Raw genomic sequence first — 24,910 nt, forward strand, 5'->3', positions numbered from 1 at the left:
GTTCTTGGGGTATGTTCTCTGTAAAAGTTTTTATTTTGCCATGTTGGATGGTTTACTGTTTTTTCTTGTTCTGTATGAAGCTTATCAACCAACATGTTTTGCTTTTAATAAAGATGATTAAAACATAAAAAATAAGTTTTGGATGTTACTGAAATCTATTATTCTGTCTCACTGTATTTCCAGTTTTGGCACAGTATAAGCCATCATAAGAACAAAATATAAGAAAACCAATGGACTGCATTAGGGGCTTATAGCCCATTTAGTTATGTTTCAACAAATGAGAGATCTGTTTGACAGAAATTTTTTTATTATTTTAATTTATAAATCACTTGCCCCTGAAACATGCTCAAACAACAGAATAATCCATTTGTATATCTAAAAGGTAAACTTCTACAAAACAAATGAAGATGTGATTTCATGTGCCCCAATGAAATTTAATTCTACTTCCATTTAATTTCAATATATTCCATCATCTTTATAACACCAGGCTTCCCAAGGCAGATTACAACAACATTTAAGAAGAACCCTTCAGGCAACAGGATATCCTCACTGAAATTTGGCCATCTGTATTGTATGCAGTGTATTTATTTAGTTTTTAGAGTAGAAAAATGAACACAAAATACAGAGTTTAAAATAGCTGTTTCTACCAGCTATACTAATTTTTAAAGCTGTGTTAGTAATATTCAATTGTTATGTCATGATATTTATATCTACATATGGGAAGCTTTCAAATACTACTACTACTACTATTTAACATTTCTAAAGCGCTACTAGGGTTACGCAGCGCTGTACAATTAACAAATGGACAGTATGTGTGGACAGACAAATTGGGGCAGTCTAGATTCCTGGGTAGAGTTGAAATGGTTAGGTGCCGAAGGTGACATTTTTTATTTTTTAAATTACATTTGTACCCCGCGCAGAGCCATAGCGAGGGGAACTGACACCCGGGCGGGTCGCCGCTGCGCACCCCCCCGGGTACAGCACGGCGCACCCTTCTCCCGCTGGAGCGCACCCCCCCCCCCGGAGCGCATACCTCCCCCACCCTAGAGCGCATACCTGCGGCGAGGGACGGGCGGGAGGGCCGATCCGCCCCGACTGCACGTTGCTGGGGTGTGTCGGCTCCGCGCTGGTTCACTGCTCTCTCTGTCCCGGAACAGGAAGTAACCTGAATTAACCTGTTCCGGGGCAGAGAGGGCAGTGCACCAGCGCGGAGCCGACACCCTCCAGCGGCATGCACCTGGGGCGGACCGCCCCCCACCCCCCCTTCCTACGCCACTGACCCCGCGCTTTCCCACTCATGGCAGGCTCAATGCGGCAGGCAATGGAGGGTTAAGTGACTTGCCCAGAGTCACAAGGAGCTGCCTGTGCCGGGAATCAAACTCAGTTCCTCAGTATTGAAGAGATGGGCTGTCCAATAAGTAAAAAAGAACAAACAAACCCCAAAACAAACTTTTGTCCTCCACCTTTTAAGGCACTGCCTTGAAACAGCTTTAGACTTGCTACAGAGATGGACCAACAAATAAAAAAAACCCCGACAATGTGGATGCAGCAGCTCATAGGTTTGCTTGCTTTGTTTTGAGTGAATGGGGATGACGGCTGCGCTGGGAAGGGGAAAGTTAGATTGTCCTAATTTGCTTCCTTGCTTACAGTGGATTAGATAGGCTCACTTCCACTCCTGTTTATTAAACCTCCTTGAAAAGAAGCACAGGTTTTGACGCTCCGAGACGCACGGAGCGAGTAAGCGAGAAGAGCTGAACCGGAACTAAAGAGCACAGGGAAGAAGTCAGGAGAAGATGAAGGCGCAGGCGCGAGTTCTCCGAGTCTATAAAGGGCGCTCAGTAGGCGCATGTAGCCCTTTCTTTTCTTGGTCGGCTTGAGAGGCGAGATGGTAAGTGAGGTTGGGCAATTTTAATCGGGTTCCATCCGCCGCGCACCCTTCCCATCCGTTGTTGTTGTCCGTCCTCAGCCATGATATGATACTTTGGGGTTTCATACCATGCTTATTGTTGGGGGGATGGCGAGACAGTGAAAGGTGTAGGGCGAGGAACTAGGCCGCGGTGCGTCCGTGTCACAGAGGCGCTAGGCGGGCCGGGACCAGTTCCTCAGGGCTGACGTGTATTTCTTGTGAACGTTTTGGAGGGTTTATTGTAATTAGCTTGAGTTGTGCGTTTTGATTTACCTCCTGCCCAGTTCAATTCAGGTACGCACACCTTGCGTGGTTTGGGCCTGTTCCCAGCGCTGTGCCTAGCCAGGTTTTTCTTGATCTTTCGGTTTTTTTTTTTTGGTCTTTTACACTGGCATATTGCTTCATGCTTCCACCTTGAAGGAATATTTTGTGGTCTTAACGCCAAAGTCTATACTTTCTGATACTGATATCTAGATTCATTTAATCAGGGACTTGCTAGTCACTGAAACAGTGTTTGTTGTATGGGCGTATCAGGTACAATCGCTAAATTTATGCATCTTCCTCTCTGCTTAGTCTCCTGTAGGAAGTGAGAGACAGGTACATTACATATTTGGGTGTTTTCACGTCTTTAACCCTCCAAAATGCCCTTACTACGTGCATTATAGGACTCAATAGATTTTCTTTCCTCCTGGAACTCATTAGAGCAGGGTCCATAAACCAAATGAGTAAGCTGAGTAGATGTGAACTGGAAATCATAAAATGACTAGAGGCGGACAGTTTTGTGATAAATTTCTGTGATTTTTAGCTGTGTTGCTACTGACCTTAAATTCATCCATTTCAAATGGAAAGTTATAAAAAAACACTTTAGGGATATTATGAGGGACAGAAATGCAAAGCAACTTACCTGTTTTTGTGTCATTTTGTTATTGATTTAGATTTTCTTTTCTAGTCCCACAGAAAATTTTCTGCTCCCAGGCATGGCTCCTTAGGTTTCTTGCCCCGCAAGCGCAGCCGTAGACATAGGGGCAAAGTGAAGAGTTTTCCTAAAGATGACCCCAACAAACCAATTCACCTTACTGCTTTTCTGGGATACAAGGCTGGAATGACCCACATTGTTCGAGAGGTTGATCGACCAGGATCAAGTAGGTCTTGATCCTTAATGTTCTTGGCATTGAAAACTGCTGTTTAAATTCAGGGTTGGACAAATAATGTTGATGTATATGCTTTGAAGTAGAAAAGTACTTTTATACAGCTCAGAACCCATCTGTTACTGTTCAAGTATTTAGTGCTGATTACTGTATAAGGTAAATTCCTGTTCACTATTGGGGGGGGGGGGGGGGAGGTGATAGTATATAGATTGTGCAATTAGTACTAAAGATATATAGAGGCCCTTGTTTTGTCACTGGGTATCTTATTCGATCTGCTAGTATGCACACCACCTAGCACAAACTGTTTCTAGTGTAGCACAGAGGGGGCAGGTTTAGGGATATGGGCTTTTTAGTTCCATGCGGATTTGTGGATGACAGACTGCAAGTGATGATACATTCTCGACGGGCGGACATAAGAAAATCGCCTCTGGCGGTTGCTGCTGAATGTCGAGTACTGAGTGGTTCTGTTCATCCCTATCCCTTCCCTATGCATAGTAGTGTTCATGCCTGCCTTTTTCTGAGCTGCTTAGTAGCACTGTTAAATTCCTTTACAGTACTGAACAAGGCACTCTATTTTCTTCAGATATTTTTTTACATTGCAGGTGAGGGTGGGTGGTCTTACCCTTGGTTTACAGGTGGAAGTGAGGTCTCAGTTGAGGCTAAGCTTATAAGAGTTACTCAAAATCTTGTCAGGGTCTGCTCTTCATCCTGAAGTGTTCCAATCTGTCTGGCCCTGGCAAGTGACCTGGTGACCTTTGAGAGCTAAGGGGAAAGTTTGGGAGAGGAAAACAAAAAAAAGCAGTTTTGCTTAGCATAGTACTTCTGATCTTGTAAGTATAAAAATGTCTTCTAGGTTAGAATTTGTGATTCAGTTCAATATTCACATGCTTATCCTATAGCACATAAAATGTTTATGTAGTGGAACAACATTTTTAGTACAGCTTAGAGAAGGAGAGCACTTTAAACCAGATGCATGAAATTTGGTTCTTGATAACTGCTCTGGTTATATCACAGAAACAGTATTACATATTACACAAAGGGTATATAGAGGAGTTATGCTGAGCTAATAGAATTTTAGAGGATGGGCAGACTGGATGGGTCATATGACCTTTATCTTGTGTCATGTTTCAATGTGTTGTGCTAATAACATGTACCACAATGTTCCCTCTAAGGACCAAGTTGATGTGAGCTAAAAATATTTTTAATGAGCAAAGGACTGAGTTGAGATGAGCAAAAATTTTCACAAAAACAAGGAGGTTGGAAAGAATTTCATGAGCCATGCTATGCATGCTTTCCCTACTTATTCACTTGTAGTTTAACTTTATAGCTATTCTGAATTTTACTCAGCGTAGCTTAGAGGGAATGCTGTTCTCACTGTAGGAGCACTCTTAAAAAAAAAAAAAAAAAATCAATCACCAAGGTGGGGCACTTTTGAACATACAGTGGTGGAAATAAGTATTTGATCCCTTGCTGATTTTGTAAGTTTGCCCACTGACAAAGACATGAGCAGCCCATAATTGAAGGGTAGGTTATTAGTAACAGTGAGAGATAGCACATCACAAATTAAATCCGGAAAATCACATTGTGGAAAGTATATGAATTTATTTGCATTCTGCAGAGGGAAATAAGTATTTAATCCCTCTGGCAAACAAGACCTAATACTTGGTGGCAAAACCCTTGTTGGCAAGCACAGCGGTCAGACGTCTTCTGTAGTTGATGATGAGGTTTGCACACATGTCAGGAGGAATTTTGGTCCACTCCTCTTTGCAGATCATCTCTAAATCATTAAGAGTTCTGGGCTGTCGCTTGGCAACTCGCAGCTTCAGCTCCCTCCATAAGTTTTCAATGGGATTAAGGTCTGGTGACTGGCTAGGCCACTCCATGACCCTAATGTGCTTCTTCCTGAGCCACTCCTTTGTTGCCTTGGCTGTATGTTTTGGGTCATTGTCGTGCTGGAAGACCCAGCCACGACCCATTTTTAAGGCCCTGGCGGAGGGAAGGAGGTTGTCACTCAGAATTGTACGGTACATGGCCCCATCCATTCTCCCATTGATGCGGTGAAGTAGTCCTGTGCCCTTAGCAGAGAAACACCCCCAAAACATAACATTTCCACCTCCATGCTTGACAGTGGGGACGGTGTTCTTTGGGTCATAGGCAGCATTTCTCTTCCTCCAAACACGGCGAGTTGAGTTCATGCCAAAGAGCTCAATTTTTGTCTCATCTGACCACAGCACCTTCTCCCAATCACTCTCGGCATCATCCAGGTGTTCACTGGCAAACTTCAGACGGGCCGTCACATGTGCCTTCCGGAGCAGGGGGACCTTGCGGGCACTGCAGGATTGCAATCCGTTATGTCGTAATGTGTTACCAATGGTTTTCGTGGTGACAGTGGTCCCAGCTGCCTTGAGATCATTGACAAGTTCCCCCCTTGTAGTTGTAGGCTGATTTCTAACCTTCCTCATGATCAAGGATACCCCACGAGGTGAGATTTTGCGTGGAGCCCCAGATCTTTGTCGATTGACAGTCATTTTGTACTTCTTCCATTTTCTTACTATGGCACCAACAGTTGTCTCCTTCTCGCCCAGCGTCTTACTGATGGTTTTGTAGCCCATTCCAGCCTTGTGCAGGTGTATGATCTTGTCCCTGACATCCTTAGACAGCTCCTTGCTCTTGGCCATTTTGTAGAGGTTAGAGTCTGACTGATTCACTGAGTCTGTGGACAGGTGTCTTTCATACAGGTGACCATTGCCGACAGCTGTCTGTCATGCAGGTAACGAGTTGATTTGGAGCATCTACCTGGTCTGTAGGGGCCAGATCTCTTACTGGTTGGTGGGGGATCAAATACTTATTTCCCTCTGCAGAATGCAAATAAATTCATATACTTTCCACAATGTGATTTTCCGGATTTAATTTGTGATGTGCTATCTCTCACTGTTACCAATAACCTACCCTTCAATTATGGGCTGCTCATGTCTTTGTCAGTGGGCAAACTTACAAAATCAGCAAGGGATCAAATACTTATTTCCACCACTGTAACAGGGAAGGACCTTGGGCCTCTTCACTGTCTACCTGCTGCCTTCTTCAGTACCTCGGTTACTGATTAATTTTATGCACACTGTATACACTTCAGGGAGTTATGTACCAACAAAATCAAATTAATACATCCTATTAAAAATAGCACTTGCAGTATTCTGAAAGTACATGCAGTTTTCATTTGGCTCGCATTCCCTAGCTCCCCAGTCCAGCATCTTCCTGTTGGCTCATGTGGTCATTGATGAGCAGCACTGTAACAGATATCCCAAGGTAACTAGCAAGCATAAAAATTTTTTATCAAATCAGTTTTTAATAGGTTGCCATATGGCCACTAGGCTTCAGCTCTGCTAGCATTTAGTCTGCTGTTGAGCTACCAGACTTTCTGTGGTTTTTCCAACTATATTCAAAGCAGTTTACATATTATATACAGGTACTTATTTGTACCTGGGACAATGGAGGGTTTCGTGACTTGCCCAGAGTCACAAGGAGCTGCAGTGGGAATCAAACCCAGTTCCCCAGGATCAGAGTCCGCTGCACTAATCACTAGGCTACTCTTCCACTTAGAGCAGCAGGCTGAGAAGCAGGGAAGCATGGATTCACATTCCACTGCTATTCCTTGAGGTCTTGGACTTAAGTCACTTAACCCTCTACTGCCTCAAGTACAAAACTTTAGTGTAAGTCCTCCAGGGACAGGGAAATACTTACTATAGATGACATATAAGTTGCCTTGATTACTGCTCAGAGGTGTGATGTAAATCCAGGACTAGGCATACTGTGAAGTAATACAAAACGCTACAAATGTAACTGAGGACCTACAGAGCGATTCTAGCATACCATATCATTAATTTCCATGAGTCACAACAAGGACCTACCTAGGAAAAGACAGCATCACAAACACTGCTTTGGGTACTGGAACACGTATTTCAAATTTGAACAAGACTGATAAGTACAGATTGATCCTGCACAATCAGTGCTAACAGAAAGCTGTTTTTCACACACGCAGGAATTTCATCCAGTGTAGAATAACCATAAACCAAAAAGTAGAATTATGTAGACAAAAAATAAGCTGAACCTCGAAGCCAGACTGCATATAGTACACTACCAAAATGATGCAGGTCCCCCTGCAGAATATAAAGGTAGCAGATGTAAGTTTCAAAAACTTTAACATACTCTAATTACTACATTACAAATTAACAAATACAAATCAAGCAAATGGAAAATACCATTTTATTGGACTAAATGCATTTTTGAATTTGCTTTCAGAGGCCAAACTCTCAGGACAGTATATTGCTGTTATGGTATCCTGACCTGAAAGAGTTTGCTCACCAAATATTAGTCAAAAATATATTAAAATTAGTCTAAAATATTACCATTTCCTGTTTAACTAACATTAACACAACTACTGCACTACTTTATCCTAAACTAAAAATAAAAAAATTTTGTACCTGTGGTCTGGTCATTTTGGTCCCAGTCTTTGGTATCTGCTTTTTGTCTTAACTCTCTTGCCAGGATTTCCTGTCCATTTCACATTTTTTTCTCCTCCTTTCCTTTAGCTTTTTTCAATTTATTCTTCTTTCCAAATTTACATTTCCACTTCTCTTATTACCCAGTCTCTTGCTAACTGTCCCCTACCTCCCAGTGTCTGCCTTCTTTTAATTCCTTCCGTCAAGCATCTACCTCTGCCCCTCAATACACCTGCTGCATTTATAGACCAGCAGCGGTGCCAAAGGAAGCTACAGTCACTGAGGGGCTGGACTCTCCATATGACTGCCTGATCTGTCCCGGAACTAAAAGTGATGTCAGAAACGGTGAGACAGTCTAGCAAATAGTCTGGCCCTATGGTGATTGCTATTTCTTTTGCTGCCTCTGCTGTTTGGTCTAGAGAAGAATCAGTGGAGGCAGGAGGGAAGTGGGCAAGGTCCCAGTGCCCTGCTGTGTAGCTTAGAGTGAACATTGTTCTGCCACGTTGTGTGTATTAACAAGGCTAATGCATACTTTTACTGCGAGCCCTCTATGCACTGGGGACTAGTTAAGTGTTTTACATGTTGACACGTGGTAGGGCATGTTAGTAACTCTAGCTGTAAACAATCTAAAATTCCACAGTTGACTCCTGTTTATGTAGACAGCTGTTCACTTAACTCATGTAATGTAAGTAGTTTTACTCTTGTGTGATAGGGATTTTTCATGACTGTTGTCTTAACACTATAGAAACATTGGTGTTGAACTGATTGTTCACTGTTCTCCCACAGAGGTGAATAAAAAGGAAGTTGTGGAGGCTGTCACAGTAGTGGAAACGCCTCCTATGGTAATTGTTGGTATCGTGGGCTATGTTCAAACACCTCGTGGTCTCCGTTCCTTCAAGACCATCTTTGCTGAACACATCAGTGATGAGTGTAAACGACGCTTCTACAGGAACTGGTGAGGAATGTGGAGTGAACTTCATCAGGCAGTCTTGCTGGGAAATTCCTGAAATGAATCTGAGCTTGGGCAGATGCCTGTGCTGTTAAGTCAGCATCATAGTGTCCCTCTCCTTATAGATGTTGGAAATACATAAATTGGTAGTTAAGCATGCTGCTCTGACATAAAACTAGTAAATTGGTAATTATTGAAGGAAAAACAAATATGGCTGTTTTTTTTTTTTTTTTTGCTAAATGATGCTATTGTGTGGAAACCTTTGTTGGCTTGCCATAGCTTTCTAGGGATGAGCTGGGTCACATGGCTTTTTGTGGGTGAGCAGGGCTGGTTAAGGGGCTGGGTGAGATTCAGCAAATAGCTCTGGTTTAGCATCAGTGTGTAGTCAGCAAATAGCTCTGGTTTAGCATCAGTGTGTAGTCAGAAGATGTTCTTGCACTGTGTTTTGATGGGAATAAACTGGCAGCTCCGCTCAGCTTTGGTTGTTGCCACTGTCTGATGAGCTCCAGGTTCCGCTTGCTGGTGGAAATACTCCTTTGAAACCAGCAATGAGCCAAAAATGGTGGTGCACCCACCCTGGTGCTATTTCCTTCCGCTCGTGCCAGCTTGGCATGATGAAGGGTTGCACCAACTCTCTCCCTACTCTGCCTTTTAAAGGTATAAGTCCAAGAAGAAGGCTTTCACGAAGTACTGCAAGAAGTGGCAGGATGAGGATGGCAAGAAGCAGCTGGAGAAGGACTTTGCGAGTATGAAGAAGTACTGTCAGGTGGTACGGATCATCGCACACACCCAGGTGAGTGCATCAGCATGTGTTCAGTTCCTGCTTTCACCCAGTTACACTGTTGGCATGTTGATTCTCGACTCCGTGGTATTAGTGGTGATACAAAATGTTAGTGCAGGAAGGAATTTGCAGTGTGTTCCATTTGCTTATTCTAGCCCTCTTAACAACCAGTCTTGGATCACTGCTATGTTGTGTTTTTAAGTTGTTCTCAAAGACTTTGCAAGAAACTCCAATCATTGCAAAATACTGCTATGCATCTTCTCTGCCACCTCCGCATGAATGATCATCTCCCCTTAATTTCAGCAATACCACTGACTTCCTGTGGAAAAGTGGATAATTACAAATTGCTTATTTTAACCTTCAAGGCTTAGCAACACTCACTGTCTCTCAAGGAGGTTAGATTGATTGAGAACAGGAGGTGGCATGCTGTCAAAAAGTTGAAGCTGGCTCAGCCCCACCTCCCCCGCACAGCTGTCACCCTCATACACCCAAAACAAAGCAAACAAACCTATGAGCTGCTCAATCCACGTCGTTCTTTATTGTTGGTAGCATTTTTATTTGATCTTGTTTTTGTTTTCAAACATGCGGGCTTGTGCAGCATATGGATGTACGCAGGAAGTATCTGTTTCATCAGTTAGGAGTACTAATTTTTTCTAAATTGTAGTCAGTGTGTCATTTGGAGGGTTATAGGGACACTCTGCATTCATGCAGAAAATTTTTCATCTAGTAAAGGACCACCAAAACAGACATGTTATGCAAATCGGGTGCTCAACATTCAGAGTTTCTATTTATAAGTACAAATGCTTTTTTAAAACTTAATTAGGTTGAACCTGGGAGCATTTAACATTTTTTTTTCCTGTACATAATGTCAAAAGAAAAAGATAGTATATGTGAATTCACTCCTTTTGTTTTGTGGAATACAGTAGTATATTATAAAAATGCATTTACATTTTTATTACTATTTCAGACAGGTACTGAATGAGAGGAACTTCCTTTCATGCAGAAGTTGTCAGTCTAAATGTGCCAATTTGTCCAGTTCTGTGTATATATATTCAAGTCTGTGTGGTTGTAAAAATGGTTTCTGAACATGTGGCTTCATTGAAGGACAGACTTTTAAATGCCCAATTAGGTATATATGCTAATCTCATCTTTGTTAAATGTTTCACACATGTTCCTCAACTTGCTCTCATGTTACAGAATTCTATTCTGTTTCACTATTTTCAAATATAAGCCACATTGAATCCAGTTTGCTTGGGATAATGTGGGATATAAATGCCAATTTGGAGTGGAGGAGTGGCCTAGTGGTTAGGGTGGTGGACTTTGGTCCTGGGAAACTGAGGAACTGAGTTCGATTCCCGGCACAGGTAGCTCCTTGTGACTCTGGGCAAGTCACCTAACCCTCCATTGCCTGCCGCATTGAGCCTGCCATGAGTGGGAAAGCGCGGGGTACAAATGTAACAAAAAAAAATTCAAATAAAATCCTTTATCCTCCACCTTTAAAGGCACTGCCTATCCACCTGGATGGTGAATGGCACAAGGAAACCAAGTTTGGTCCAGTGGAGACTAGCTCAAAATAACCTGTTCCTTAGCTGGGCTCTAGTATTACTATATTGAAAATGCAATCATACTGTGTCTTTATGGTTTTTCTTCTAATAAGTTAAATGATTAACTTGCTTTCTTAAAATTATAACATTTGGATGTAGGACTAGGAATAAAAACACACACATTTGCAATATCACAATTCCTCATGTACAGCCACAAAACAACCTTTCAGGGAGGATAGTGTTCACAATGAGCTCCTTTTATCTATCAGTTTTTTTCAGTTTTGACACAGTAAGTCATCACAAGAACAAAATATAAGAAAACCAATGGATTTCATTAGGGGCTTATAGCCCATCTAGGGCAAGATGCACTAGACTCATTAAAGCCCTTTCCTTACCGATTCCCTTAGCGGATCGGTAAGGAACGGGCATGCATCAAGGAATAGGTTATCAATAGAAATCAAACAAAATAAAACATGGAAAAGAAAATAAGATACCTTTTTTATTGGACATAACTTAATACATTTCTTGATTAGCTTTCGAAGGTTGCCCTTCTTCGTCAGATCGGAAATAAGCAAATGTGCTAGCTGACAGTGTATATAAGTGAAAAACATTCAAGCATTGCTATGACAGTCTGACAGGGTGGGAGGATGGGGGTGGGTAGGAAGTATGCATGGGGATATCAAAGTATATCTTTGGTATTCTAACAGGGTGGGTGTGGACAGGTGAGGGGAGGGTGATCAACAGAGACATACAGCTTTATGGTTTATAATGGGCTAGGAACCCCAGGTCCTTGTTAAGTCCTTTCTGTTGGGTGTTAAAATATTCAATCATTCTGACTTCAAAGGTCTTACGTTCTTGTATGGTTTTAAAGTTACCTTTGAGGATTCTCACTGTGAAGTTAATCAAGGAATAGGAATGCAAATGAGTTGCTCGTAGCTCACTTGCATTCTCTATTCCATCGTTAAACAGTCGGGCCAGTCAAGCATGTGCAGAGCAGCTAAGCATTATTCTGGCTGCTCTGCGCATGTCAAGGATGTCCTTTATGGACGTCCTTCACTATATATAAAAAAAAAGCCTATGGACGTCCCCTGGCCTCCCCGCCATCCTCTGCACTGCCCCCGCCATTCCCCCCCTCCATCAGCCCCCCTCTGTGCCGCCGGGCTCTCACAGTGCCTCTCACTTCTGTGAAGGCGCTGCAGCAAGCATCAGCTGATCGCTTCCCTTCGGACTTCCCTCCTTTCCTCCCTGGCCCGCCCTCGTCTGATGTAAGCGAGGGCAGGCCAGGGAGGAAAGGAGGGAAGTCTGAAGGGAGGCGATCAGCTGCTGCCTGCTGCAGTGCCTTCACACGGAGGTGAGAGGCGCTCTGAGGGCCCAGCCCGGTGGTGGGTGGAGGGGACGGCAACGACTTCGGGGTGGGACGGGTGAGGAGGATGGCGGGGAGGCCGGGGCTGCGGGAAGCTGTTATTTCAATGCAGGGTGGAGCAGCGGTGGTGACCTCGGGGGGGGGGGGGGGCTGAGCTAAACGTGCTGTGAGAGACTTCCAGGTCTCTCAGCTGAGTGGAGCACATCCATAAAAGACGTCCCTGACGAGCACTTTTTCCCTGATTTTTTTTTTTTTTTTTTTTTTTTGTAACATAAGACGTTTTTCAATCCCGCGCAGCCCCAACGACAGGTACAGACCTCTCATTAGATTTTCCAGCGTTAAGGCAATCGGAAAAAGTTAGTGCATCTCATTACAATAGGGTTTCTACACAATGTGCTCATCTGCATTCCATTTTCGTTAGCTGCTACCATTGGAAAATGGCTCAGAGACGTCTTTAGTGTATGCCAGGGTTTACTACTTGCTCGTTAAGTTTAGTGCATCTGTCCCTCTTTAATGACTCCGAAGTTCTGAGGTAAGGTTCCAACCTACTCTACTCAGTAAAATTCAACAGGGTTAGCTCAACAGACCATCCAATGCCATGCTCGATTTTGTTTCATGATATATCGAGTTATGGTAAACTTTCAAAACAAAAAAAATCCCTTATCCTCCACTTAAGTCACTGCCTATCCAACTGGAACAGCGTTAGACTTTTTAAAGATGGACCATGCATTGGCAGTCCATTATTTTTAATAAGCTTTTGCCATTTTCAATAGCATTTGCCATTGTTTTAGGTGAACTAAAATGGCAGCAAGCTCCATCTTACTGGCTTCAGTCCCCATAATGGGCTAGATAGGCTCATGCCATCTCTGGTTCTGAATATTACCTCCTTACTATCCCGTATTCACCCCCCTCCCCCACATCCCCTTCACATCGATTTCACTGACTCTTGCTTCGTTCTGCCCAACTTGAGTCAATTAGACATTGGGTTTTCTTTTTTGAAACTCCATTTTACTGGAACTCGCTCTCTGTTAAATCATTCAGAGCTGTCTTTTAAGAATTTTAAATGTGAACTGAAAACTTGGCTCTTCCGTCTTGCATTAGATGTAAATGAGAAAGAAAGCTGGTAAAAATTATCCATTAGTGTTTTTTTTCCCCAGTTTGCCTCGCCTGTCTCTATTGGTTCTTTACTGACTGACTGCGGGTCCTAACCCTTTTAGGTATTCCTCTCCCTCTCTTCCCTCTATTCCTTTGCCTAAATAAACATACTGCATTTCTTTAGATAGAGCTAATGTTTTTTTTTTTTGTATGCAAATCAATGACAAGTTGAGAGCAGGATGGGGTGAAAGGCTTCTTAATTACCCAGTATATTAGATATGTTTTAATTGCTTTGTTCTTTCTTTTGTCATTGTACTATGTCTGACTTGTGCCTCACCATGAATATTTTGAAGTAGAAAATGGGTAAATAGATAAATAGCAAGTGATAGTATACCTAGTAGTCATTGCTGAATGAATTCTACAAACAGTTTACCTCGTTAGAATCTACCACATCCATTGCTTGCTTGGGACCAAAAAAATCTAGTTACTAGAGTTGGAAGAAAATCTGGAGTTAAAAAAAAACCTTCATTTTTTCTGAAATATTGCCTTAGATGTTTTCAGACATTTGGTTCCCCAGTTTCCAAAATGAGTTCCCTCCTGCTCTGAAGGGAGATGCAAGGCTTGAATGAGGCCTAGGTAGAAATATTAAAACTTGTCAAACTTGGTTTTTCGGGAGGAGGCAGGAACAAAAGTATGATTTTTGTTTGTGTAGGTAGTCTGCGGAGCCAGGCTGTTGAGCTTGTTTTGTTTCTTGTAATTTTTATGCTGGTGAAATGTAGCTGGTGTGAGGAGTTGGGTGCACTGAGTTGTAAGCTTGCTAGCTAATTGATACATTTGATTTGCTCCTTTTTCCATGGTCTGGAGTTAGAAGCCCCTATGCATACGTTCCTCTATTCATATAAATTACATCATGCATTAATGTGTCAGGTTAAGCTCACTGCCTCTGTTTTGCTAAGATGGAACTTATGCAAATATCACAGCTTGATGAAACCTCTCTGCTCGGTTATAGATGCGCTTGCTACCCCTGCGCCAGAAGAAGTCTCACCTGATGGAGATCCAAGTGAATGGTGGCACCATTGCTGAGAAGGTGGATTGGGCTCGTGAGAAGCTGGAACAGCAGGTGGCAGTGAATGGAGTCTTTGCACAGGATGAGATGATCGATGTGATCGGTGTCACCAAAGGCAAAGGCTACAAAGGTACAATTCTCCAAGTATGCCAGTTTTTTAGGAATGCAGACTTGTCTCATTGGGTTTTATAATTTGCTGTGGCATAAGGTGCACAGTGATGTGTTCTCAGCACTGGTTTTTAAACAGAAGATCTTTTCTACTTGGCATTCAGTGCTTTTTACCAGTTAACCTGCTTTGAAATTTGACTTCTAGCTGTCATTTTAAGTAGTACTGTTTTATTCAGGAAGCCTGGCCCTTTTTGCAGAAGAAACCTTAAAAGGTATCTTTACTAATGCTGCTGTTGTGCATCTAGGCAGCCATTTTTTTCTCAAAATTTGGGGGAGACTGACATACCCAAGTCATAATAGGCTGTTCTGTGATGATACCACGGAATTTGCGCCTGGCACGGCGCCTGATACACATGAGGAGTGGTTCCGTGCTGCCTTCCTTCTGAGAACAGCTTCGGCTCTGGGTGTGGGAGCAGAGGAATTTGCTGGAAGAAATGTGGGATTTGCATTGCTTGTTCTGAGTCATTCTAAATTAGTCTTCTGGGTGTATTTGACTTAAATCCATGTAAATTGGGATTTGCTGCATAATTTTCTTGTTCACTAAGTGTTACTGTGAGGAGAGAAGCCCTTGAATCTGATTTTTGTCTGCCAGATGTCACATGACAGTCTTAGATCAGTATCCATTTTTGTCAGGAACTTGACAGTTAAAGCAAATTGCAGAGAAAGTGTTGCCTTGCCTATTACATCTATATATATAAAACTCACCCTCAACGTTCTATTTGCACTGACGTCACTGAAGCCAGGTTCGTAAGTTCGAAGCTCTGAAGCCACAGAAAATCAGTCTGTGGGCCCCGCCCTCGCATCAAACGTTATGATGTGGAGGGCGGAGCACATTCTCAGCTCCAACGTACTGCACTGTAGCTCTGCTCTGCCCTCGCGTCAAAACGTGATGACTTCGAGGGCGGAGCACATGGGGGGCGTGCCAAAAGGGCCAGGGTCACACATTCGCACGGAGGCTGCAGGGGGGCCGGCGACACACGGAGACACAAAGGGACGGAGGGGAGCCTTGCTAGCGCCCGTTTCAATTTGATTTGAAACGGGCCTTCCTTACTAGTATTATATATTTGGCAAGGGTCCCATGCATGGAGCAAGCTATGTTGGTGACATTACAATTATCTAAATTGGAAATTATCATTGCTCTGATACTGTTAATGGATAAGAAGCTAATACTGTAATGTGCTATAGCTTTCTTTACCTTGAGCAACCAGTTTCTTTTGAGATCTTTTGTTCCCTTTAGCACATTTGTGCTGTCCCATTTGTTCTCATGCTCACATGTGTAATTAAGATGGAGATGGCCTTGTATTGTGGTTTGTTTTGGGGTTTTTTTTTTTTGCCCCCCTGTATCCAACAAGGTTAGAACACTGGTTATTTCCCGCTCACTAGCAGAGGCCTGAAATACCATTCTTTGCTGGAATTTATGGATTTTCAGAACTGATTACCACCAGCAGGTAGAGGCTTGGTAACATTTAGGTGGATCCCGGGTTATGTCTGCTGTAAAAGAAATTTATTTCATCTACATTAATGATGATTTATAGTACTGCTTTTGTTCAAACATGAACATCCAGTTCACCTCAAAAGCCCACCCGTAAGCCATGCCCAACAAGTATGACATAACATTTACAAACGCAAAGACCTTCAGGCGTGCCGTCAGTTTATTTAAAGCACAAAAATGCAATTCTCATTTGAACAGCTGGACCTTGCATTTATTTGTTGCACTGTTTGCATTTGCATGCTTGTCTTATCGTAGGTGCTGGAATTTATTAAAATATTCCTAAATGTGCTCCGTTTTACAGCCTGCTGCCCATGATATGTTTTCCCCACGATGTGCCACACTTGTTATCCTATATAATAATTCTCACCTCCAACAGGATGTGCTTGGGACCGTGCCTGCCGGAAGTGGTCTGCTAGGCAGGCACGCACTGACCTCAGTGACATCAGTGACAGACAATTTGGCAAAGCAAAACAATCTGAGTGCTGGCCATTAGGACACAGGGTTGATAGGAGAGTTTTAAAAGACTGAAGGAACCGAAAGTGTTAAATGGGGGGAGGGGGGGAGTTCTGAACGACTGAAAGACATTCAAATTTGGGACAGGAAAACAATCTCAATGCTGGCCATTAGCACACAGGGTACATAGGAGAGTTTTAAAAGACTGAAGGAACCAAAAGTGTTTGGGGGGGGGGGGGGGGGGGGCAAGTTCTGAATGAATGAAAGAAATGAAAATTTACGAGAGGAACACAATCTGAATGCCGGGCATTTGTACACAGGGTAGATAGGACACTTTAAAAAAAAAATGAAGGACGTGAATTACATCTTGGGGGAGGGGTGAGGAGGAAAGCGGTGGGGTATCCGGATACTGGGCGTTAGGGCCACGGGGGTACATAGACTTTTGAAAGCCTTAAGGAACCCAAAGTGTGGGAAGGAGGAGGAAAAGGAGGGGAGGGAACAGGGTGAGGGGCATTAGGAACAGGGGAGGGGGCCCTGTCACACACTCTCATTCTCACACACACTGTCACACAGACAGTCTCGCTCTGTCACACACCCGCACATTCACTCTGGCTCTCTCTCTCTCAAACATACACACTCCCAGGAAAACCTTGCTAGCGCCCGTTTCATTCGTTCCAGAAACGGGCCTTTTTTACTAGCATTTTCATATTGCTGCTCATTTTCTTAGGGTTCATTACACTAACACAAATACATACTTTGGGAGGTAATGTTTAGATATGGGTAGGACATTGGCTCTACCATATCAATTTGGCCTGTTGAGTATTGTGTACTTCATATGAATTCAGATCATGTGTTCTAAAAGTATACACCGAGATGAGGGATCACATTTGAATTTGTTGTCAACTTTCGGTTTGTAGCTCTAATACCTTGGTTTGTCCTTTTTTTTTTTTTTTTCTTGTTTCTAGGTGTTACCAGCCGCTGGCACACAAAGAAGTTGCCCCGTAAGACTCACCGAGGTCTGCGCAAGGTTGCCTGTATTGGTGCCTGGCATCCTGCCCGTGTGGCCTTCTCAGTTGCCCGAGCTGGTCAGAAGGGCTACCATCATCGAACTGAAATCAACAAGAAAGTACGTATTCTCTGAGTGGTCATTTGCAATTCAATCCTAAGTTCTTTACTTAAGTCAAATGCATTTACTTTTTACCTCCAGATTTACAAGATTGGCAAGGGATATCATACTAAGGATGGCAAACTAATCAAGAGTAATGCCTCAACAGACTATGATTTATCAGACAAGAGCATAAATCCTCTGGTAAGTAGTTGCAGTTAATTCAAGCAGAGCAGTGATTTTCAACCTTTTTCACCTTGTGGCACACTTACAAGGTGCAAAAACTGTCAAGAGATGCCATCAGTTTTTCAAAGATATATATATCTTAAATGCATATTAAGATTGTTTAAAGTTTTAATTATTGAACTGTAAACATTATCTTTATAGTCACAAATAACATGCATTCAAAAACAGTTTTAAAGCGAAACCCTACACACTACCCACTTGTCTTTAAAAAGAGAAATCTGTGAATCTGTGCTTGGTGATGTTTAATGATTGTTCCAGCCACAGCAGTTTATTGCCATCATCTAACTTAACGTTTTTTTAATTACAAATCTGGCCATGTCTAAGAAGCCCGGGGGGGGGGGGGGGGGGGGGCATAATTAGGAACTAAATTCAGACAGTCACCAAATACAGGTTGTAAATTGGAAATATGAGAAAAAAATTGAACTGGTAACCCCAAGAAATCAACTTAGAATGGTCAAAACTGCAGCGCATGGGGGGGCCTGGTTCCTATCCAATGTCCAGGCAACTCAAGTACAATTCTGCCATGAGGAACAGAAGCTAGAGCACTAAGAACATTTCAAGCCCCCTAGTACATAAGTATTGAAATACTGGGACAGACCAAAGGTCCATCAAGCCCAGCATCCTGTTTCCAACAGTGGCCAATCCAGGTCATAAATACCTAGGAAGATCCCAGAAAAGTACAAAACATTTTATACTGCTTATCCCAGAAATAGTGGACCCCCCCCCCCCCAAAGTCCAATTTAATAGTGGTCTATGGACTTTTCCTTTAGGAAGCCGTCCAAACCTTTTTAAAACTCTGCAAAGCTAGCCGCCTTTACCACTTTTCTCTGGCAACGAATTCCCTGAATGTAATAGTCAGCACCAGAACAGAATTTACTGAATAAATACTCCAGCTTTCAGACAGCATTTTGCATAATGAGAAATAGGAAGGTCAGTAATACTATTTCAGTATAGCAAAGGGGTTCTCGATGTTGCTTTACTTTGAACCATATAGTTAATTTGTGTTCAGTCTAATTGACTCATATAAAAGGAAAGAAATATGGAAGAAAAATTAAGTTACAGTACAACTAAGTGGAGAACATGTCTACCAGAATAAACCACTGGAAAGCTCTGAATATCCAACACCATCTATACTGGATATCTAGGGTCCAAGTCTATGCATAAACATCGTAGAGCCCCCACAAAGAGCTGCAGTGGGAATCAAAGCCATATATATATATATAAGGAGGAGGAAGATCAGTTGGGGGCAGGGCTGGTGGGGAGCCATTTTAAATACAGATTTTTGAAGAATAGATTACTCAGTTTAAGGAAGCCTTACTGTCAGGTCTCCAAGGTAACAATTTAAACCACACAGTCCTCAGGAGGAGAGAAAGATCATACTTGGGGGATCATACTTGGGGGCAGGGCTGGGTGGTGCTTATGACAGCCATTTTAAAGAGAGTACAGAAGAATAGGATACTCATTGTGTAGGATTGGAACACAGCCTTATTGTTGGTCTCCAACCACTATCCTCACAGCTGTCCTCCTTCAGTTATGCTCCTCTGCTCACACACAGCTTACCTCACAGTTACTGCACTACCTATATCGCCACTTGGCCACCACACATTATTAAACCCCACAAAATGGCCTACCTGACCCTTGCCACAAGCCACAGCAGTGGCGGTATCCATAGGATCTGTGCCTTTAACAAAGATTTAGAGCTCTGGCTTATTTTTTGCCGCATCAGGTGTAAAAAGCACTTGAAGAAAGCCACACAAAAGGATTGGAGAACTGGGTAGGTAGGTGGTAAGAGGCTCATGCACTTCCCATTGAAACCCCACAGGAAATACTTACATGTCTGTGTGACTCAGCTGACTATTACAAATTTATTATAATAATGTGATCAGTGTTCAGTGCATTACACTCAGACCAAGGTCATATATGTAATTCCACCATCCAACCATTATAGCACCATAGTCCATTCCTGCCTACCAATATATACTGTTTTGTTAGTAAATTCATTGTTCAATATATAGCTTGCCAATATTCCCCCCCCCCCCCCCATTTTTTTTTCTTAGCTTTAAATGGTAGACTTGCTTCAATACAGTGATTTGCTGTTCACTGATGTAACTTCTGGTGGTGATTTTCATCCGGTGCTATGTTTTATTTGGCGTTAGTCTTGGTCTGGTGTAATGCTATTGATAACACCTCATGTTGAGGGTAAAAAATCATTTGTTTACTCTTTCCAAAAATACTAGGACTAGGGGGTATGCAATGAAGCTACAAAGAGAACGAATTGGAGAACACATTTTTTCACTCAACATGTAATTAAACTCTGGAATTCATTGTCAGAGAATGTGGTAGTTAGCTTAGGGTTTAAAAAAGGTTTGGATGGCTTTCTAAAGGAAAAGTCCATAGACCATTATTAAAATGACTTGGGGAAAATCCACTGCTTATTTCTGGGATAAGCAGCATAAAATGTGTTCAACTTTTTTGTGGGATCTCGCCAGGTATCTGTGACCTGGATTGACTGGTAGAACGAGAGGACATGAAATGAGATTGAAGGGGGGCAGACTCAGGAAAGATGTCAGGAAGTATTTTTTCAGGGAGAGGGTGGTGGACGCTTGGAATGCCCTCCCGCGGGAGGTGGTGGAGATGAAAACGGTAACGGAGTTCAAACATGCGTGGGATATGCATAGAGGAATCCTGTGCAGAAGGAATGGATCCTCAGAAGCTTAGCTGAAATTGGGTGGCGGAGCAGTTGGGGGGAAGAGGGGGTGGTGGTTGGGAGGTGAGGATAGGGGAGGGCAGACTTATACGGTCTGTAACAGAGCCGGTGATGGGAGGCAGGACTGGTGGTTGGGAGGCGGGAAATACTGCTGGGCAGACTTATATGGTCTGTGCCCTGAAAAGGACAGGTACAAATTCAAGGTAAGGTATACACATATGAGTTTGTCATGGGCAGACTGGATGGACCATGCAGGTCTTTTTCTGTCGTCATCTACTATGTTACTATGACTGACCACTGTTGGAAACAGGATGCTGGGCTTGGACCATTTGTCCCAGTGTGGCAATACTTATGTCTCAGTAGTAGACTATGGAATTTTCCTCTAGACTGGGTATGAGATGAGGGTAGCTTCTGTGCAGAGCACTATCTTTGTTTCATGATATGAATTTGTTTTGTGAACTGTTCCTGATAGAGCAGTTCCATGCTGTCTGGCCTTGCAGTTTCTTCCTCTAGGCTTGTAGGTCTGGTGGAACTATGGTGCTATGAGTCTGCTTTCATTATACCCTAGAGTTTTTCCCCACTTTGTCTCCCCACCCCCCTTTACTAGCACGGCCAACATAATGAAGGCTCTCAACTGGGAGCCACAGATTGCAGCTTCCTCAAGACCCTGGTAGATGTGCATCTTTGAGGATGTCCGCTTTTCACCTCTGTGGTGGCTGAATGTTCTAAATCCTTTAGCTTCAGCAAACTCTGTAGAAGCCAGACTCAGGAATGGCAGCATAGTTACTGGGCAGGCCATGAAACCTTTTGTATGGCAGGCATTTATAAACAGACTTCACTGTCACTATAAAGTCATGTCATATATAATCATTTTTATATTGATCCACAGAAAAAGTGGGAAGTGATTACTTTTTAGTGCAATCACTTCCCACTTGTCATTGGTCCAAACACTTGGAATTTTTTTTTCAAAACTTTATTTTCAAATATTAGCTTTTAAAATTTTTTTCAAGGTACTTAATTTCATGTAGATACTTATGTAACTGTTAAACTGGACCTACTGCCAACATGGCCAGGTTTCTCATTCTTCATGGATAGAGGTCCAAACAGCATAACTGCAGCATTCTTACAGACAGCCAATACAGTACTGGAGCACGTGCAGTACTGACCTGAAAAGCAATTGTGTGCATTGTATAAACTTCTATTAGCTTGAAAGGTGAACCTTATGTAGATGTTACCTTTATTTTTTTCCACTCTGAATAGGGTGGCTTTGTCCATTATGGTGAGGTGACCAATGACTTTATTATGCTGAAGGGCTGTGTCATCGGTACTAAGAAGCGGGTCCTTACCCTGCGTAAGGTGAGTCCTTCATGGCGTTTCTTGTTTCTAAAATGACTTCATGCACTCGCACCCAAGGGGGGTGGGGCAGGGGGACAGATCTAAACATTCTTAGGGCCTAATTGGCTAACTTTCATATTTTGTTTTGTCTGAACAAGCATTAATATATCACTCTTTGTCAAATTGTGGTATAGACATAAACTACATGACAGACCAATGTTTCCCAAGTTGGTCCTGGAGTATCTTCTTGCCGGTCAGGTATTCAGGATATCCACAATGAATATGCGTGAGATTGATTTGCATACACTGCCTCATTGTATGCAGATCTTTCTTTCGTATTCATTTTGGGTATCCTGAAAACCTGACTGGCAGGAGGTACTCCAGGACCAATTTGGGAACCTGTGATAGACATTCTCAGACCCTGGGATACTCCTAAAACTCCAAGTCTTCTGTTTACTATCTCCCCCCTCCCCCCAAATATCCTATTGTCATCCCTTCAAACACCCACACATAGGCCTGGACTCTTTTTTTTTTTTTTTTTTAATTTTCTCAATATATCTTGCATATATAATCCCATATAGTAAGCAGGCAATATGCAAGTTCATATCAATGGGGAGATGAGGAGAAAACAGGTAATTTAAAATAGAAGAAAAAAGATAATCTACTTTTAGGTACCCTTACTGAAAACCCATATTTTCATATAACAGGCCTCTTCTTTCTTAAAAGCAGTCCCCAGGAGGGATCATTAGTCACTTTTAACCATTTTGAGTACAAGGAGCATTCTACTATTTTTGAGGCTGGAATTGCACAATTTTTTTTTTTCATCACTGTGTGGATTTTTCCTCTTCTGAAGTGATGGTCCTTGGTATGGGGGCAATGCACCAGGTTGTCTTTGGGAACCCTGGAGTCATAGGCTCTTAGCATGGCCATTAGCTGTCAAAGCTGTGCAGTGACTGACTCCTTGTTCCAGTGCTATTTCTGAGGTGAGAGAATGAGCCAAGAGTTTGAACCTATGCCCTTTTATGCGGGTGTGCACAATCTAACAATGGGTAAATTAGAAATCAGTTGAGTATTGCTACTACTACTACTATTTAGCATTTCTGTAGTGCTACACGACGTACACAGCGCTGCACAAACATAGAAGAAAGACAGTCCCTGCTCAAAGAGCTTACAATCTAATAGACAAAAAATAAAGTAATCAAATCAATTAATGTGTACAGGAAGGAGGAGAGGAGGGTAGAGTATTGCTAAGTGAGACATGCCAGTAACTGATACTAATAATCACTGCTCTATAGAGGGGTATTTTTTGTGTTTTTAAACAAGTACTTCCTTTATATATTCACAAAGAAATCATCTTATTCAAATGTTTTAATATTTTTTTATTTGGAAGCCCCTTTTAATTCTTTGACTCTAGGATCTTGTGGGATTTTGTAGTATACTGAAGTAGATGAAATACTGGTGTCTTTCTCTGGTAGTCTCTCCTCGTCCAGACGAGCCGCCGTGCTCTGGAGAAGATTGACCTCAAATTCATTGATACAACCTCCAAATTTGGACATGGTCGTTTCCAGACTGCAGAGGAAAAGAAAGCTTTTATGGTAAGGACAGTGGCTGCATTCTGCTTTCACAGAAATCTTGAGATGTGAGCAGGGTTGCAGAGTGTGGAGGAGCCTGGATGTAAGCTGTTTGGATTTGTAATTTTGGTTTTAATGTTCTTCATTTGAAAGAGAATAGAATGTCTGAAAAGTAACAATTCTTCTTTCTTATAGGGACCACTCAAGAAAGATCGTGTCGCCAAGGAGGAAATTGCATAAAATGTTGGAAGTGCTGTGCTGTGCTATGCCAGCTTGTTCACTATTTTTTCACCTCAGATTAAATAAATGCAGGAACTCAATCATTGCATGTCTGATTTGAAATTGCACGGTAGAAGTCAAATTGGGCTAAGGTTGAAGCCTTCTAGCATGTAATTGCTTTATAGGTTTTGCAAATTTTCATATGTCTAACCTGCAATGCGTCTGCAGTCCACTGTGGGTTGTACTGGGTAAACCAGATGCTACAAAGTGTAGAAGGTTGTGGACATCTGATGGAATTCATATGGGGCCTCAGCTTGGTCTGAATCCCAAACACCTGCACTCTTTTCCTTCAGTAAGAGACATGGATATATATTTTGGTATTTAGTGTTGATTGCCAGTGGAATGGGTCCCTGTTCTTTTAGCCCTTGATGTAAAGCTCTGCTATGAATGAAACTACCTACCAGAAGATACTTAGGTGAGCACTGGCAATATTAAAGGGTCTAATGCTGAAAATTGACTGTTAAGGGCAGAATGAGAGTATCTAAAGATTCAGGTATACTAGAGACAAGAAGGATCAGTGTGCCATATGGAGGATCATATTGGTCCTAACCTATTGTCTCTATTAACTAGTCATCTTTCTGCATTACACAGACAAAATGTGGGGATGTATAATTAGTCTTGTAATGTTGTAAATATTAAATGTCTAGAGGAAGTTGAGTCAAGACAATACAGGATTCTGATGCTGATCAGTAGTGCTTGGGTAGCCAAAGCATCAAAATCACTAAAGTAGGATTTAGAACATTCCTCATTGTCAGCAATCTGTAGCACTAGACATGACATCTGTGATCTTTTGTTGGGGCCACTTTATCAGTAACTTCATTGCTGCACAAAGTGGCTTGTAAGTTTCATACTCCTAGTACTATGAATGACCAATCTTCTTGGGTACATCAGAACACCTAACTATGTGCTTTGCTCATACCCTTCCTCTATCTCATTAGTCAACCAACCACTTAAAACTTAGGTCTGCAAACCAAAGCAATGGTGTAAAATATTTATACAGTTAACCAGGCTAAATTGGCTAGCTTGAGTTCCTTCACTGTCTTCTATATTGGTTGGGGGAATGTACTTGTATGGTTCCTGCTCCATTCCTTCCCCTACGTTTTGGGCAAGTTATGTGGATCCTCTAGTATCATTCTTACCTTGTGACATGTTGGTGTTAAATCTGGCATCGGTCCAGTATTCCAGCCTGCAGTTACCAGGTCTTAA

General features: G+C 42.4%; 1 protein-coding gene and 1 non-coding gene across 2 annotated transcripts; both read left to right on the plus strand.

Moving 5' to 3' along the window:
* Nucleotides 1-1,781: 1,781 nt before the first annotated feature.
* Nucleotides 1,782-23,745, plus strand: RPL3 (ribosomal protein L3). The gene is made up of 10 exons (XM_030208498.1): nucleotides 1,782-1,888; nucleotides 2,856-3,048; nucleotides 8,337-8,505; nucleotides 9,157-9,292; nucleotides 14,292-14,478; nucleotides 17,427-17,587; nucleotides 17,669-17,770; nucleotides 21,780-21,875; nucleotides 23,330-23,449; nucleotides 23,621-23,745. Exons 1-10 carry the CDS (start codon nucleotides 1,886-1,888, stop codon nucleotides 23,663-23,665), a joined length of 1,212 nt encoding a protein of 403 aa, XP_030064358.1. The 5' UTR covers nucleotides 1,782-1,885; the 3' UTR covers nucleotides 23,666-23,745.
* On the plus strand, nucleotides 14,817-14,909 carry LOC115460872. Its single transcript, XR_003940643.1, has one exon. It is a non-coding gene; the product is annotated as a small nucleolar RNA U83B (small nucleolar RNA).
* Nucleotides 23,746-24,910: the final 1,165 nt, after the last annotated feature.

Source organism: Microcaecilia unicolor, chromosome 1, assembly GCF_901765095.1.
Source record: "Microcaecilia unicolor chromosome 1, aMicUni1.1, whole genome shotgun sequence".
In the NCBI taxonomy this organism is placed as follows: domain Eukaryota; kingdom Metazoa; phylum Chordata; class Amphibia; order Gymnophiona; family Siphonopidae; genus Microcaecilia; species Microcaecilia unicolor.